General features: G+C 37.0%; 1 protein-coding gene across 1 annotated transcript in view; it reads left to right on the top strand.

Annotated features, from left to right (window-relative positions):
• Positions 1-14157, top strand: part of LOC107551120 (forkhead box protein J3-like) — a 142308-nt gene that overhangs the window by 110403 nt on the left and 17748 nt on the right. The window contains exons 4-5 of the mRNA XM_016232614.1: positions 2285-2368; positions 7477-7578. Coding sequence (XP_016088100.1) covers positions 2285-2368; positions 7477-7578 — 186 coding nt within the window. The remainder of the gene's footprint in view (positions 1-2284; positions 2369-7476; positions 7579-14157) is intronic.

The following is a 14157-nucleotide window of genomic DNA, read 5'->3' as shown; positions in this document are numbered from 1 at the left end:
AATTGTATAGTATATACTTATATATAAATACATTCATGAATGTTTTTAATGAATGGATTTTATAATACAAATAGCAATGTGTAACATTTTACCATATTTAGCACTTTTATTTGTTCCCCACAAAATATTGTTTTTCACTAAATGTTTGTATTTCTAAAATTATTGTGCACTGATTTTTCTAGAATAACTTTTGCTGCCGAATTATCCACTAACCTAGTTTGATACATTTTTGTCATAGATTATAAATATACATAAGCCTATATTTTTTTCATATTTGTTTATTTTATTTTTCTTTATCATGAAGTAGTCTGTAGCTAGTAGATTGTGAAAGAATGATTATCAGTTCCACACACGGAGATATATAAATTCTACATTTATTTAAATAAGGGAAAAAACTTCACTGGTATCAGATCGGTATCGGGTATCGGCCAATACTGAACCCTAGGTATCGGAATCGGTATCGGAAGCTAAAAAGGCGGATCGGAGCATCCCTACTGAATGCTACCCCAGATAGTCACGCAGTGTGAAAACAACGGCGATCCGATGAGTTTGAAAATTGTGCAGTGTGAACTCGGCATAATGCACACCTAAAATTCGAATGCAACGTTTTTTTTGTTTTTTTTTACAGCCCTAGTGTACAATATGATGATTTATTCTCTGAATGTCATGATATGCTTTTGACATGCAGCACATGTCGCAACACTCTCTTAATGATACGTCAGGCATATTCCCGGGTAATCTGTGGCAAGTTAAAACTGTTACAATTTTAAGCATCACGTTACAGTGTTTGATCTGAGTGATTGTGGGTAATGCTGTAGCTTGATGCTTCACTCTATAGAGATCAGTGCATTAGGGAACATTAATCACATAAATACATTCATTGTTTAATTTAGTATGAGGATTTACATGTGTGTATATGATTATATTTATTAAAAATTAATATATACACATATGCATATATGTATACACACACACACACACACTCCTTTTTAAAAATGTCCTTATAATTGTAAAATTAGATGAGGCTCTTATTAAAAGTTATGATGATTAAATAATGACTATTATGACTAACTGGTTGAATTCTACAAAGTAATAAGCATTCATAAATTAAAAAATTTGAATGCCAAGTTTACCATTTGATTAATGTTAATTATGACACATCCTTTCTTCAGGCTCAGTGCTTCCAAGGCCAAAAAATGGCATATTAAAGCAAGGCGTAATGCTGTGAACTTTGCGATTGGTTAGATTATTTTGGAGCTGTCATCACACTTAGGGTAACAAATGGCTGTAACAGTATTAAAACAGGGATAATGAGTTATTTTCTTAAGGTAGGTAGGCTGCAAAAAACTGTTTGGGTACTGGAGCTTTGCTCATTGCATTTCCGTGGCTAGTAACCTGTGCTGTATTGCTGTTTAAATTCAGAAATTTACATCATTTTGTCAATATGTCTTCGGAGGCCAAACGTTTGAGGATCCTGAAGCGTTCTGTCTAGACAAATCCTTTGGCGATTTTCAATTATTCTCCTTGCTTAGGTGCAACGCACACGAGCTGTGCACAAGTAATTTTAAAGGTCTTGATCACACCCTCTCTGGACAATTGAGATCTTATCCCATATAATATGAAATATTTTAAAATAAAACCCAAGCCTGGAGGTTAATTTCTTTTTGTCTAACTTCGTGGCCAGAGTTGCCTTTAGCTTCTGGGAAGAGCAGCACTATTGAAAAATAAATTAAACCGGAAGAATGCAAAGATAAATTATTCAGCCAGGGTCTTGGGTGCTTGGATACCAGCAGCCCCAAACCAAGGTGTGCTATTTTCTGCCTGATTATCAGAGCTCAGACCTGACCAGAAATCCAACACCTCTGTGTCCAGCCCTGAACAGGAGCAATCGATAAACCTGCAGCTGAGGAAGAGGGGCTTCAGGAGGGGCTTAACATTTTACCAGATTCTGCCAGGGCTCAGGAGAAATGCGAAGCGAGAGAGTGCAAGAAACGGCTGTAGCAAAAGACCCAACTTCTTCTCACCTCGACATATAGCTCCGTGAATGTCCTCCCGACGTGACGGGCTTACAAATGAGCTCGCTGAAACTTTGATGAACTAAAAGTTGTATGTGTTTGATGGCGAATGCGCCCAGTATCTGATACTGAACAGAAACATAAGTTTCTCTCTTGGAAACCCTGCTGATTTTTTTAATCAAAGTTTTATTGAATGGCTTTAAGCTGACCACTATTTTAGAATATGATGACTTGCTTAGGGACTAATATTCGTTCTCATCCTGTTTAAGGGTTCGTACTGGGCAATCGACACAAATCCAAAAGAGGACACGCTGCCCACACGACCCAAGAAGAGGCCACGGTCTGGAGAGCGGGTGAGTGAAAGTTTGTATGTGTGTGTGCGACCATTTGTGTTTATGTGTGTGCTCCGAGACCCCCTGGTGGTCGGTTTTCAGACATCCAGACTTTCTCAGGCCAAACTCAGCTCATTACTTCAAATCTGGGAGTGATCAAAAAGCAGAAAACAGTGAGTGTCTCACTCTCCCAGTTCAAGCTCAATGTCACTGATTTGCTCCATCACTTCTCTTTATGCTGTGGTTGCTTGAACACCACAGATTACTGTTCAGTCGCTACTGTGATTATGACAGTATTTCCAGCACAGTAATGTTATGGTCCCCATTGTCCACAATAATATTTTTTTTTACAATTTTCGACCAATAAATATATTTAAGAGCTTTGCATAACTAGAAAAATCTATACAAAAATGCCTGAAAAATCAATATAAAATTAAAATTTTCAGGTCTAGTGAAAGGCTACATATATCGAGGTTTATCAAAGAAAAAAACAGTTGTTGAAGGGTTGAATTACAAGAAATGTCTTGATTTTAAGTTGATTTAAGTTTTTATTTTCTCTTATTTAAAAAAAAAATTAAGGAATAGTTCACCCAAAAAAGAAAATTTACTGAAAACTTACTCAGTCTTGAGCAATCCAAATGGGTTTATTTCTTCATCTGAACAGATTTGGAGAAATACATTACATCACTTGCTCACCAGTAGATCCTCTGCAGTGAATGGGTGGCGCATCACAATAATCCACAAGTAAACCACACGACCCCAGTCTATCGATTAATGTCTTGTGAAGTTAAAAGTTTGAAGTTAAAAACGTCTTAAAGGATATGTTTATTACACACAGCTTTTTGCTTCACTGGAGGCGTGTGGGTTACTTGTGGATTATTGTCATGTTTTTATTTTATTGGACTCTCATTCTGATGGCACCCATTCACTGCAGAGGATCCATTGGTGAGAAAGTGATGTAATGCTAAATTTCTTCAAATCTGTTCCGATGAACCATTGATTTACACTGTCATGGAAATAGAAATTGTTTTACCAAAGAGTTTGCCGTTTCAGTTGAGTGTGATGATATTAAAACTGAAATAATTCCGAGTTTTAGTGAGGCACTCAAAAAAATCTTGCAAGTTAGCAGGTTTAAATCATTCTTGCTCATATCTATCAGAATTGTCACTGAATTCACATCCACTTCGCTTTCTGATCATATGTTACGTGAGTGTACTTAAAGATACACATTCACGAATGAATGTGTACCTTTCATGTTTATTTTAACATATATTTTACAAATATATATATATATATATATTAGGGCTGGGCGATATAGCTAAAAAATGTATCAACGATATAATGTTTCATATCGTTCGGTATCGATAATTATTGACATTTTTTATAACCTTTTTTAAAACAGAGCAATAGAATAATTTTTTTTTAATCTAGCCACTGTATTTTTAAATTAACCCAATTTATTGAGACATACAACAAATATTTTTTGTTTTCACAATCAAGCACAAAATTAAAATTAAACGCATCTCATTTCTAATGTTTTATATGCAGATTAAATAGGTTGTAAGGAAACTTTTGTCTTGTCTCCCGAGGCCACAGGAGGGCGCAATGAGCAAAATAGTAGCACATTTAAATTGTCAACTCAAGGAAATAACCTATGAAAACTAGGGCTGCCCTCGACTAAGGATTTTTTTTATCAATAAAAAAATATATATATATATATACGTGTGTGTGTGTATATATATATATATAAATGTTGTTTTAGTATGTAGTGAGGATCACTTATGGGTCCCTGCTGTAAAAACTGATTTTTAAAGGAAAAAGGATTACGGGGAGAAAATGTAAGCCTTTAGTACTCAAGTTCATCTTTCCAAACTTGAACGGTCAGCAAAAAACCACATAATTTCTTCAGCGTACGTGTGTTGATGGCTCATTGCACGTTTTTTATCTTTTGAAAAGAGCAACAAACAAAACCAACCAAGCAACTACACATAAGATTGACTGTTTATATAGTATGAACTTTTGTTAAGCTTTTTTCCAAAATAAAGTTATTGCCCAAGTCTCTCTTTTTTCATCGGCATTAGCTTGCAGTCAGTTAGCATGATGCTGCCTTTGTTGAGTTTTTGCTTTTTTACAAGGCCAGAAATATGTGACAGCCATGGGCTTGGTGTGTTGATAGAAAATAATGAGACAGGACTGAATATTTCCTGATTCGAGAACACTGGCTTTGTTTTATGTTGGTGCTTTACAGTCGTGCCGTGCACATGTTTGCTGATTGCGCGCTCATATCTTTTTATATAGCTGTCTCACTCAGTGTGGCTCAGTTTATCTTGTAGAGGGGGTCCAGCTTATTAATAAACTGTGCCCCAGGCAGCCTTTACATACGATGCATTCTGCAGTCATTTTTTAGCAAACATCAATTAATGCAGAGTTTCTGCGCCGGTTATTTTCAGCCAGAGCTTTTTCCTTCCATTATTTATGAGCACCGATCACCAGAATATACAACTCAGCTGCACTCGACGCTGGCCTCCGAGGTTGACCTGGCTCAGAGGCATCTTGCATCATTTTGTCCAACCCTGCGTTGTGGATCGGAGGCAGGTGAACTGAAAGAGTTCAGCCATAGTGAGAGCAAGGGATTGAAGACATGTAGACATATAACCATGACGTGAAATCATATAGATGAAAAGAGCATTTGTGAAGAAGCATGTTATTTATCAGGGCATCAGACTGCTAAATCGCAGTCACAAGCACAATGGGAAAAACATTGTTAGCTTGAACAACCCTCTACATTGCGAGTAAATCACTCGCAAATGTGACTAAATCTTACTCTGGGCGACTAAATAATGTCTAACATTAGCCATTGGCTAATGAATTCTTAGATTTTACATGCCAGTATGTGTGTGAGAGGCGTTCAACACAGATTTTCACTCGATAAACACGCTGACTGAGCGCTTGAGAGTTTCGCTCTCCGTCAAGCGATCTGTACTATTTAGATCTGCGCTCAATGGATCATGTCATGTACTCAATGGATGCGCAGTATGTAGCACGCAGCGCACCTGTATTTGACGTACCGTAAACTAGTGTGAAGGCGCACGACTCGCCGTCGCTTTACTGATAGCGCTGTTTCTCTCACACATGTAAAGAGAGAGAGCGAGAGTCTTGCATACCACGCTGAATCGACGCGCTACATGTAAACCACATTCTTTGTTGTATTTTCCTGTCAAAATAACAGTTTATTTAGAATTATTCCGCTTTTAAGAACAAGCAGAAGATATGCCGGTTTCTCGGCAGTGGGCGGAGCTAATGCGCGAACAGCTCTTGTTGGCTGGCGCTCATCTATTACCGTCCCTGTTTTGATTTCAGCAAATCAGTTCGAGCTAACACTGACAACGTGATTAATATTCATGAACTCAGCAGATAATAATAGTAGTAGTAGTATCTTTTAATAATAATTACTATTACCCATGACCAACAATATCTTAAACACCACCACTAAGTTCAGTTAAAATGACAAATATGCATTCATTCATGGTTACCAAGTTTTAGTTCTAATCACTAGTTCTATCATTAAATAGTGCTTAATTATCATAATATCATAATAAAATGCTTGATTGGCTGAAGTTAAGAGTGCGCATTCAGTTATTTAAGAAGTTGCTCCATTTTACAAAGATAAGCTGATTGGGTGGAATCATGTGTGTGTGTGTGTGTGTGTGTGTACCTACTTAACCATATTTTGGGGACTAATTTGTACCCAAAAGTGAGCAAAGCCTGACAAAATCGGCAAAAACCTCAATTTGTGGATGTCCTCATTTGTAAAACTGTTAAAATAAAGTAAAAAAAGTTTTAGCCAATGGTGATTATATTGCCAAGGTGTGCGTAGAGGGTTGTTGAACTAGCTGTTTTAGCAACGGACACCTAAACTTGATCTTTTGAGTTTCACACAAGTCATACAGATTTTGCATGATATGAGGGTGAGTAAACGATGACAGAATTTTCTTGTGTGATATTGTCAAAATATAACTGTGTTTCCAGGGATTTTGTTGTTTTATATCCCTCATATTCTGTGCATGTTTAGTTCACAGCAGTGGCAGAAATTAACTTTTCCATTAAGGGGAAATGTTTGTCCCTTTAACTTGATTTCCAGGGACATTTGTACCTTTATAAGAGGATTTTTTTGTAGCAGTATTAGATTTATGCATCATCTTTTATGTCAGATGTACATTATCAATAAATTCACATAACAGTGATCACATTTGCGGTCGTGCTGATATTCAGGAAAAACAGCACGCTTGCTAGTGTGATGTTGCTTAATTGTATCATATGATATAAATATAAAACTAAAACCCATAGAGGGGCATTTTTTGCCCCATGTCTTGAAAATCAAACTGCATTCTAATCGAACTACATCATATATAAGCCTGATTGACCTAATGTGTTGAGTTGGTGGCATGTGTTTTCTTCTGTATGGTCAGCCAGTTAGGCTGGTGTCATTTATAATTGCCACACTCCAGACTCCAGTGAGTGTATCATTCTCTCGGCACAGCTCTGCCCTCAGGCCACACACAAACATTTTTCATACTGACACTCACTTCACTCACATCAAAAACCTCCAATTAGATCCATTCTCTCTCAGCCTGGCCCTGCATGCAAAAATAAGTGGGAGTTCTGTCTGTGCCAAGTCTGCACTATTAAGAGTATACTTCATTATGCACACACTCTCTGTTTCTCGCTCATCCTCCTGCTGTCTCGTTTAAGAAATTCTTTGACATTAAAAATTGTGACTTAGCAAAATCTCATTTATGTTTATCACAAATTAAAAATCGCATTGTTGCCAGGCAATCCTCTTATAATAAGCAGTTTTGGGAGACAGGCGTGCTGAAGTTATCTTTTACCCTAGCAAGAGCAGACAGAGCACAGGGAGCCGTTCCTCTCTCCTGCTCATCTCTTTCCCAGAATGCCTCCAATTTTGACCTAAATAAAATGTGTTGCTCTTTTGTTGATAGATGCTCACTGCGTATGCTTTTACGTTTCTTGCACCAGAGTAATGCTTTTGAATAGAAATCAAAGTCATTTCACTTCGCTCATCATCTCCATCCTGGTTGGCTGAGTATATCTTTTTTGTTTTCCTGCAGGCGTCCACGCCGTACAGCCTGGAATCAGATAACTTGGGAATGGACTGCATCATCTCTGGAAGTGCCTCTCCAACGCTGGCAATCAACACTGTGACTAACAAGGTAGCCTTCAATCTCAAACTCCACAAGTCCTGGCTGTGTTTCTCCTTTCACAGCTGACACCAGCGGTCTACATACCCAGTTTACATCTATATTTATCCTGCCATGACTATATACATGCACTTCATAACAGGACTGACATGTGATGCTTTTGTTTACACGGACGCTGAGAAAACTGACATCAATTCTCATCTATATTGGGCTGGCATTGTGTATGCAAATACCCTTAATGGTGCATATGCGGTGTATTGTGAATTGCTAATCCCTTATTCTATATATCTGTTGAGTCCAAAATGTTAGATGTGCGCCTATACAACATACTAAGCTGTGCAAGAATACATTATTCTTCATCTTTGAGTATGGTTTACCTCTATGGTTCTCATTCAGTTAAAGCTGAAGTATGTGATTTTATGTTAAAATACTTTCTCGTATACCATTTTAATATGCAGAACCAACTGTTATTAATTTCCAGTTGTCCCTCCTTTTCTTTAAAAAAGCAAAAATCTTGGTTACATTCAATGAAAGTGAATGGGGCCAATCTGTAAACATTAAAATACTCACACTCTTTCAACAGTATAGCCACAAGACATAAATGTGTGTTAACATGAATTTAACCACTTTACTAACCTTTCTGTGTGTAAAGTTATATCTAATTTTACAAATTTGTTGCCATAGCAACACAAACACTAAACTAAAACTAAAATTAATTTAAAAGTTGTCTACAGATTTACAGATTACACAAGAAGAATGAATGAAAACATTTACAAGCTTCATTTCTGATTTTAAAAAATTTGAACCTTTCACTTCTATTTTAAACGCCTCACTGTAACCTTTATTTTTTTTAAAGGGAAAACAAGGGTTGGATCAAAATAATTTTTGTGGTAATCAACATTAAGGTGAGGTCACATTTACCGTGTTCCAGTGGATTTTCACAGACATACCCATTTATTTTAATAGGAATATATGCAATCAGAATTTTGGCATAAGGGCGAAAAGTTTTCTTATGCAGATTTCGCAGCAAAATTTTGCCATGTTGACCAATAGAAATCTGTTTGTTTTGAAAGTGACTTTGGTAGCTGTGCTTTATACAGACAGCGGACCCAAGCCAGCTTAATTTGTGCTGAACACAGGATATTCCTTTAAAGTGAAAGTTATGTTATACTTGTACTGCATCTATAAAAGCTTGCATAATGGTGCTGAATGGTTGAAGTACTTTTCTGCTAGAGAACGATGAGTTTGTTCAGTGTTTAGAAGTCTGATTACCTGCTGTATGCTTCTAGGCAGAGCTCCCAGAGTGTCTCACACCGTAACTCGCCCTCCGTGGCATGACTTCATGGAGAAGTGCGTAAAAAGGAATGGAGCAAAACACTCTGAAATTTAAATAGGCTTTTTAACCTTAAGCGCTCCACTCTTGGCCTGGTGCTGGCTGCTCGCTCTCTCTGGAGTGCTTTTACAAAGCCCAAAAGCATCAGTTATTAATTTACTTCAGGCATTAAACCAATAGTATTTCACATTAAGCATGGTGTTTAAGATGAGGACTGAGGGGAATGTGGAATTCAATTGAATTGAATTATAGTAAGTTTGGTGATCTGTTCATCTGGATAGAATGCAGTATCGTACTGTATATGGTATTTAGTTATAGTATATATAGAATTTTAATATTTGCTACAACATTTCTCTGCAAAAGTGAGTTGTCCTAACTAAAATAGAACCTTATAAGTGACACATTTCCAAATAAAAAAGTGATACTGTAATATGTATAAAGATAAATAGCATGCAAATATTGAGTAAATGTAGTTCATTTTCAATTGAGTTTAACCTTCTTTATTTATTAATTTTTTTTTTGCTAAGCTTTTCTTAGCAAATGGGATGTTGTCCAAAACAAGGTATCTTTTGGATCTTCCAGAGCATATGATCCCTTAATTGCTTCTGATTTTGGGAGTTTACTTGGTTTTGGAACATATCCTATAGGGCTGGACGAAATGGGCAAAATTTATATCACGATATATTTCTTAATTTCGGTCGATACGATATAATTCCGATATTGATATGAACGCTATTAAAAAAATAGCGTTCATATGTCGCCTCTGGCTTGCTTAGTTGGGGACACTTCATTTCCAGCAATATCGTTGACTTGATTGCAAATGATTGCAAAGATACTATTTAAACTGAACTGAGCTGGATGATGACATCACTGAATTCAATGATGAACCGTTTTTAACTGAAAAATTAGTGTTTACGATTGTCGTTTTGCATTATTGACACACTATTTTCCTAATTAATGCTGTTCAGTTGCTTTGACACAATCTGTATTGTTAAAAGTGCTATATAAATAAAGGTGACTTGACTTGACTTAAAAAAAGCCTTATTAAAAACTGCCAAGAACTCCCACAACAGATGTCTTTACCTACAAACTATACGGGTAACCTTGTTACGACTTTTACTTTCTCCCGATAGTCAAGTTTGATCGTCTTCTCGGCGCTCCGCCAGGGCCTGCAAGGAGCCCCGGCGGGGCCGATCCGAGGACCTCACTAAACCATCCAATCGGTAGTAGCGACGGGCGGTGTGTACAAAGGGCAGGGACTTAATCAACGCGAGCTTATGACCCGCGCTTACTGGGAATTCCTCGTTGATGGGAAATAGTTTCAATCCCCAGTCCCGATCACGAGCGGGATTCAGCGGGTTACCCGTGCCTCTCGGCGCAGAGTAGACACACGCTGATCCGCCCATTGTGGCGCGCATGCAGCCCCGGACATCTAAGGGCATCACAGACCTGTTATTGCTCCATCTCGCGTGGCTGAACGCCACTTGTCCCTCTAAAAAGTTGAACGCCGACCGCACGGGGCTGCGTAACTATTTAACAAGCCGGAGTCTCGTTTGTTATTGGAATGAACCAGACAAATCACTCCACCAACTAAGAACGGCCATGCACCACCACCCACAGAATCGAGAAAGAGCTATCAATCTGTCAATCCTTTCCGTGTCCGGGCCGGGTGAGGTTTCCCGTAAAATTAATTTGCCAAATCTATGACACCTCTTCCTATAAAACTATTTAATTTTTTTGAGAAAAAGTGGCACAAATAAATTAATGTTCACCTTTTATTTGTATTTAGCCTTCATACAAACAAGAAATGTGAAATCAATGTCAAATAAACATCTCAGACTCACCTTATTAATTATTAATATCTTTAACTTCAAACTATGGGCTAACATACCAGTCAAAAGTTTTTGAACAGTAAGATTTTTTTATGTTTTTAAAAGAATTATCTTCTGCTCACCAAGCCTGCATTTATTTGATCCTAAATATTTTTTACTATTTAAAATAACTGTTTTCTATTAGGAAATATTTTAAAGGGGTCATATGATGCTTCTAAAAAAAACATTATTTTGTGTATTTGGTGTAATGAAATGTGTTTATGCGGTTTAAGGTTAAAAAAACACATTATTTTCCACATACTGTGCATTATTGTTTCTCCTCTATGCCCCGCCTTTCTGAAACGCATCGATTTTTACAAAGCTCATCAGTCTGAAAAGGCGAGGAGTGCTCTGATTGGCCAGCTATCCACTGCGTTGTGATTGGCCAAATACCTCAAGCGTGTGACGGAAATGTTACGCCCCTTACCATATTGTGATGATGCCCTGTAAGGCCGGAGCAATGATCTTCCCACATAGTGATTTAGATATGTGGGGGCGTGTTAGAACGAGCCGTTTTAGGTAGGTGTGACTGACTCTTAACTTTTATAAAGAATATCTCTTTGGATTTGAGTCTTTAGTCTTAGCAACTTTACAGATCTTCTTTATGCACCAAGAGCTTGTAACACTTCAAAGAGAATGGAAAAATTGAAATCGCATCATATGACCCCTTTAAAATGTAATTTATTCCTGTGATTTCAAAGCTCATTTTTTTAAGCATCATTACTCAAGTCACATGACCCTTCAGAAATCATTCTAATATTCTGATTTGCTGCTCAAAAAACATTTATTATTATGTTGAAAACATGTTTTCACATGGTTGCAAATGCAACGCCAAGTTTGTTAATTTAAATGTATTCAGTTTTAGCATTTAATAATTTGTTTGTAATGATCTCTGAAATGTAAATTGTAAGTGGGCTATAATAAACCAATATTTATCTTTATAAACATGATTAATTTTACTTGTGATGTTTTCTATATGGGATGATTAGCCTAATCCTCATGAACACGTGACGCTGGCGTGTGGTATCAGACATGAACTATACAGAATGCAAACAAGATTAACTTTAATACAAGGAGATAAAGGTGCAAAAGAGAATTTCAGATTTTTTAAAATGCCCATCCCAGCAAAAACTTTACAAAATCGGCCCCAGCACGAGCACCGATGTAAGTGAACCAGCTCCAGCACGAGCACGGAGACAAATTGATATGCAGTTAAATTTCCCAGTGTGTATGCCACTTAAACGAGTGTTCATATCGACGCACTTGTAGTGCTTTGTGGAGTTGTCAAATGAGGTGACCCCCGCCCCCCTTTCACCCAACACAGACAAACACAGAGCACCCCCAACCGAAAACATCTTCCCGCGCCCCTGTCTGAAATAGAAATATTTTGTAACATTATAAATGTCTTTATCATCCCTTTTGATCAATTTTGTAACATTATAAATGTCTTTATCTTCATTCTTGCTAAATAAAAGTATTAATTTCTATAATTTCATAGTGACTCCAAGCTTTTGAATGGAATGGTGTATAATGTTACAAAAGCTTTTTATTTCATATAACTGCTGATCTTTGTATCTTTCTATTCATCACAGAATCCTGAAAAAATTTACTCAACTGTTTTAAATATTGATAATCAGCATATTAGAATGATTTCTGGATCATGTGACACTGAAGACTGGAGTAATGATGCTGAAAATTCAACTTTGATTACAGCAATAAATTGCATTTTAAAATATATTCAAATAGAAAGCAGTTATTTTAAATAGTAAAAATATTTCAAAGTTTTAGCTTTGGATCAAATAAATGCAGGCTTGGTGAGCAGAAGAAACTTCTTTTAAAAAAAAATAAAATCTTATTGTTAAAAAAACTTTGACTGGTACTGTAGGTTGATTATTCTTACATTATTATTACAAATGTGCTTCAGCCAGGATAAAGAGTATGAAAAGTGCTCCGAGTTGCTGCAGAAAACAAAAGAAAAATTGAGCAACAACAAAAACGTGGCTGGAGATGTGCTTATTATTGAAAATGCAAACTCATTCTCTGCCAGCAGGAGGCGCTTTTAGAGTGATAAAACTAGCGGTTTCCCCAGTAATGGCTGTAATCAAATCAGCTCCGCTCATGAACGCTACTTTATCAGATAAAATAAAAATGCCATCGAAACCTTTCTGAAGAAAGGCGCTTCCCTTCAGAGATACATTCATATAAAACACCCGCGCTGCGTTTTGATTTTAAAACGTCCAGTGCTTCTGTTTATTCAACGAAGTCAAACACCACAAATAAATCAATGTATGGGAAACACTGGTAATGTATATCGAAATATCGGAAATGTGTTTAAAAATCATATCACCGTTATTTAAAAACAATTATATCGCGATACATATTGATATTTAATTATTGTCCAGCCCTAATATCCTATTATGTCAACACAATAAACCATGGATCTTTTTATTGATTGTTTTATTGTAACATTTATTGTTGTTTTAGCACACCTCCAACAGCCTTTTCCTCTCTTACAGTGGTTAAAAAATGCAAGCTTAAGGTATTACTGATTCATATGGGAAGAATTTCAAGATCCACCCATAGTGGGATTTCGGGGTTATCCCATGAGCATATGCTTTCTTTGCCCTCCTACTCAAAACGCTGATAGACTAGAAACCAAACACACAGGAGAGCAAAAACAAGACAGCAGGGTTTGGTGGCTCCTTGGAGATGCTGTTTCTCTTGAGCACTTCATGCCAAGCCACAGGAATTCCCACTCTCATACTTTCCCCGCCTGCTAGTGCAGGCCAATGGGATAGCGCCTGTGCTGCATAACATGGAGAAGGAAAGCCTGGCTGTCACTGAGCATTCTCTCTCTCTCTCCCTCTGACTAAATGATCACCATGCTATGCTTTTCCCTCTCTTGGTTCAGCTGGTTAAGCAGAATCGCAATTGAAATCGGAATTTATCAAATTCAAACGATACCCAAGCCTAATAATGATACTCGGTGCTTAATATGAGCTTTCATAATCTACAAACCCGATTCCAAAAAAGTTGGGACACTGTACAAATTGTGAATAAAAACAGAATGCAATGATGTGGAAGTTTCAAATTTCAATATTTTATTCAGAATACAACATAGATGACATATCAAATGTTTAAACTGAGAAAATTTATCATTTTAAGGGGAAAATAAGTTGATTTTAAATTTCATGGCATCAACACATCTCAAAAAAGTTGGGACAAGGCCATGTTTACCACTGTGTGGCATCCCCTCTTCTTTTTATAACAGTCTGCAAACGTCTGGGGACTGAGGAGACAAGTTGCTCAAGTTTAAGAATAGGAATGTTGTCCCATTCTTGTCTAATACAGGCTTCTAGTTGCTCAAATGTCTTAGGTCTTCTTTGT

The sequence above is a fragment of the Sinocyclocheilus grahami genome, unplaced genomic scaffold, assembly GCF_001515645.1.
Source record: "Sinocyclocheilus grahami isolate Dianchi unplaced genomic scaffold, SAMN03320097.WGS_v1.1 scaffold415.1, whole genome shotgun sequence".
Classification (NCBI taxonomy): domain Eukaryota; kingdom Metazoa; phylum Chordata; class Actinopteri; order Cypriniformes; family Cyprinidae; genus Sinocyclocheilus; species Sinocyclocheilus grahami.
The sequence above is the reverse complement of the archived record's forward strand: the minus strand, read 5'-3'. Positions and strand labels throughout refer to the sequence as shown.